Here is a 4,467-nt window from a genome sequence, read left to right on the forward strand (position 1 = left end):
TTGTTAATCTGTAAGCTTTTTGACATATTTTGAGACCCACCTTTCATGCATTTTTGCTCCCCATGGTCTAGTTTCTAGAATATCAATTGTGCCCATCTAAAAAGACTTATAGTCAAAGTTAAAATGCAACTAGCATAAAAGACCATATAAGGTAATTTAAAACTAATCTCCATATTGAATGTGGGGTACATGAATGCATCTGGATACCTATTGTAGATAGAAGCAAGTCTTTTGAAGTTAGGGATTAGGTTCTTTATAGTATTGTACATAAAATTGATGGTGAAAAGGAATGGGCAATTTTTCATTTTTTAAAAACATTTGTAAGGATAGCATGTCCTGCTACAACCTTCACTGGCACTAAATGTAGCTTTTATTTGCTAATTCATATAGTCCATGGTTTAGGGCATAGTTTCTCAACCTGTGGTACGCATACCCCTGGGAGTACACGAGACAGGCAGGGAGTACACGTGTACCCCTCAACACTCTCGCCCTCTTTTCCTCTTAGAACTATGGAAAAAAATTCCCCAGGAATAATTTGGCATTCAGCCCTCTTAGCTTTGGCCAACACGACCTCTAGCCCAGCTACATACTTGAGGTGTGCACCCCTGGTGTAAAAGGTGGCAATCCTACCCACACCAGATCAGACATCTGTCATAGCACGGCCTTATAGACGCAGGCCTTCTTTCAACATATGGCACATTAGTCTGTAAATATAAAATCCCCTGGAAAATTGAGTGTTGCGGTAGTTGTTAAAGTTTTCAGAAGTTAGGGGGTACTTGCTACTTAAAAGGTTGAGAAACACTGGTTTAGGATTAGCATGGTCTAAATTACCTTTATGGCAGCCTCTTAGTACTTTGTCAACATACCTGCTGCCAGTAAATATTTCACTAATTCAAGGTGACCCTCTTGAGCAGCCTCCATTAAAGGTGTAGAGCAACCAAGTTCTATATCAGCTCCGGCCTTAATAAGAAAGTCAGCTACTTCAGAGAATCCTCCACAGCATGCCAGGGTAAGAGCTGTTTCCTGCGTTTCTTCTGTCTGTGCATTTATATTTGCTCCTAAGAAACAGAGGTTCAATTATCAATCAAGTCAGGCAGGTCAACACCATGGGCATCTCTCTTCACATTCAGTTCAGTTTTCTAGCCAGTATAACTTGAGAGTTTGATTCTTCCCATGCACTAGGACTAATCAATATCTGAGCAGCCACATACTACATGGGTCCTCCCCAACCACCCCACCAAAGCAGGCAAGTTGTACCACACTGCCCCCCCCCGCCAGAGAGTGAGGGCAAGAAGTAGAAGCTGTAGGAGGGTGTGTAAGCCTCTAGATCCCAGCTGCAGCAGCAGCAAGAGTGATGGAGGGGAGTGACAACCAGTTGGGATATGCAGTTTACAAGTTAATAATTTTCAGGCTGCATACAGTCCTGTAGTTGCCCATTGGACAACCTTTTATAGACAAAGCAATTTTACAGTCACGTTCAATGGCAAACCCTAATAGGCCTTTGTACTCTGACAAGTAAGATCAATACTTAGTTATTTAAAGTAAGATTACTGTAATTAGAGGTACACTGATACATCAGTTCATATCATATCAGCACCGATAAAACAAAAATTGACATTATTGGCAATTGGCTTTTTTTGGCTGATGTCACCAATAAACACCACATGCATGCGCAGCCACAGCATGCGGAAAAAGCATCAAAGCCCCTGCAACACAGGACAGAGTCGCAAGCAGCTTGTCACGGGGCATAAGACTGCTCCCGCCAATAAACACCCTGTGGGAGCCATGGGGGGCATGAACCCCCCAGATCTGTGTGCAGGGCAAGGACAGGCTGTTGCTGCAGGCTGGGACCAGGGTTGGTGCTGGTCTCTTCCTGGTGGCAGGGCTGGGCCAGGGCTGTGCTCGGAGTGGGAGGTGGCAGTGCTGGGAGGGGGACCTACAGGGTGGTAGCTCCCACTCCCAGCACCACCACTACCTGGCCTGAGCGCAGCCCAGACCCAGCTCCTCTGCCGGGAAGAGCCCTGTGCCCCAAGCCTGCCCTCACCCCATGCACAGATTCAGGGGGCACAAGTTCCCTATGGCTCCTCTGGGGGTGTGTGCAGTGGCAGGAGCCACCCCCACCTTCCCCAGATGAGCCACTCATGGCTCCGTCCTACACCCAGTCCCACTCACTCCCACACTACAGGGGCCTCGATCTGCATGCCCCTCTTCCCACCCCCAACAGACTGACCAGTTGGATGCTGCTCTCCAAGATGCTGGGCTGCATATCAGCAATCAGACTGGTATCAGCCAATATGTCTCATTATTAATCGGCCACCAGCAGCAGCCCAAAAAATCTTTATCGGTGCACCCCTAACAGTAATGCAAAAAACTACTATTAAGGTCCAAAAAAACAGTAATTTATAACTCTTGTCCCACCTTGTGCTAGTAGCAATGCCACCATCTCCTCATGGCCTTCTCGGGCAGCTTCCATCAGCGGAGTATAGCCTTCATCGTTAACTTCCTCAAGATTTGCTCCCCTTTCTATCAGTAGAGCTGCTAGCTCTACATGTCCACCACAAGCAGCCAGTGTCAATGGAGATTCAAATGAATCTGCAGGCATGTTCACTTGAGCACCACTGTCTAAAAGCAAACGAGCTACTTCCACATGTCCATCCTAAGAATAGAGCAGGTGTTAAAGACAAAATCAGAAACATTCCAATTCAATTAAGACGCTATTGTTACAGAACTTATCACACCAGGGTCTGGAAAATGGAATTATAAAAAATCCATCTGGGAGATCTGAGATAAGTAAAATATTGTTCTAGAGTACAAAACACAAAATCACTGGGTTCCATTAGAAAAGGAACGTACAACATTATTACAAGTGTTGCTACTAATAAACAAACTTAAAAAACTCTTGATTCAGCTAAAACAATGCAATTTAAAAACAATGTTTTTTTTATTGTCAGAGATTTAGGACTTCTTATATACTTGCACTGAAAAGCATGCCAGGCACTATAGTAATATCTATGATACAGGATATGCTAAAAATAATTTTTACGCTAAGTAATCCTCCCACAGTCAGTGACCACTGCCAATAATAAAAAAGTGAATGCAGTAAGACAGTAGAGCTATAAATAGTTTTAAAAATTATTCATTTAACCTCCTCTAACTGTATTGGTTAAATGGTTAACCAACAATACAGCAGCTCAGACAGCTGCTGCTGCGAGCCCCGCCCAGGGACCTTTGACAGAGAGGTGAGGGGTGGAGGTGGTGGCAAGTCAAGCCAGACAATACAGCCCACTGAAGCCCTGGACTGGGAGGAAGTTAATTGCTTAACAGATGAACCATTAGGTAGTCTACTGTTTTCCTCCTTAACCTCACAGCCTATGGGAACTAGCTCCCTCGCCTTTCACCCTCCCCCTCTCTTGCTTGCCCTGCTGCTTTCTGGTTGCTACCAGGACACCAGGCTGCTTCCCAAGGTCTCTCCTCCCCCTGTCCCTTTTGCTACCCCCTCCCCACTCCTGTGGGCAACTAGGCTTTTGCTGCTGGCTGGGTAAAGTATTCCCCAGCTTGCAGCAGCCAATTTGTTTCAAAGAAATGCCATGATATTAGGGCTGTGCGAAGCTTCAGTCACTGATTTGATCAGGCGGCGATTCAGTTAAATTCTGCGGTCGAATTTCTGAATCCAAATTGAATCAGGAGACCCTTTAATCTCTCCAAATCCAATCGGAACCCTCCGAATCGATTCGGAGAGATTCGATGATACAGACAGACACAGCTTGAAATGTCTTTCCTACATACCTGAAGGTACCAGGCAGCTCATGAATGCTGAGATGGTGGGGCAGATGGAATGCCCCACAGGAGCATGCAGGGGTCCCCAGCATGCTTGGTGGCAGACCTGGAAGTGGACCAAAAGCACTTTCGGTCCACCACGGAGCATACAGGGAGCCCCCAGCAACCGGTGCCTCCTGGGTCTGGGGGGGCACCCAGGGTCCCCCTGTGGCCAACTGCTAAGCCAGTGCAGAGGGGGAGGGGGATGAGGGGGATCCCCCGCGCACTTGGTGGCAGACCTGGAAGCGGACCAGAAATACTTCCGGTCCACTTCTGGGTCTGCTGCTGAGAACGTGGGGGGGCCCCCCATGCTCCTGTGGGACACTCCATCTGCCCCACCATCTCAGCGTTCACAACCCGAGCCTGGTACCTTGAAGTATGTAGACAAAACATTTAAAGCTGTGTCTATGGCCAAATTGCTGATTCTCTGAATCAGAAACGAATCTTCAGATTCGGCCAAATTGAGTCAGGACAGTGATCTGAATCAACAAATCAAATCACTGTCTCCAATTCGGGCCGAATTTGATTCGGATTTGGATATGGCCCATTTTGCACACCCCTACATGATATGGCTGCTTGCTGGAGAACTGCCCAGCAAACAGCCCTATCTTGGCACTTCGTTGCAAATCTCATTTTTCACAAGGGGGGGGG

The 4,467-nt window shown here is 46.8% G+C and overlaps 1 protein-coding gene across 1 annotated transcript in view; it reads right to left on the minus strand.

Annotated features, from left to right (window-relative positions):
* The window catches only part of LOC102384887 (ankyrin repeat and KH domain-containing protein 1), a 173,262-nt gene that overhangs the window by 80,701 nt on the left and 88,094 nt on the right, over positions 1 to 4,467 (minus strand). The window contains 2 exon segments of the mRNA XM_025216108.1: positions 867 to 1,058; positions 2,419 to 2,656. Coding sequence (XP_025071893.1) covers positions 867 to 1,058; positions 2,419 to 2,656 — 430 coding nt within the window.

Source organism: Alligator sinensis, unplaced genomic scaffold (assembly GCF_000455745.1).
Source record: "Alligator sinensis unplaced genomic scaffold, ASM45574v1 scaffold14_1, whole genome shotgun sequence".
NCBI lineage: Eukaryota > Metazoa > Chordata > Crocodylia > Alligatoridae > Alligator > Alligator sinensis.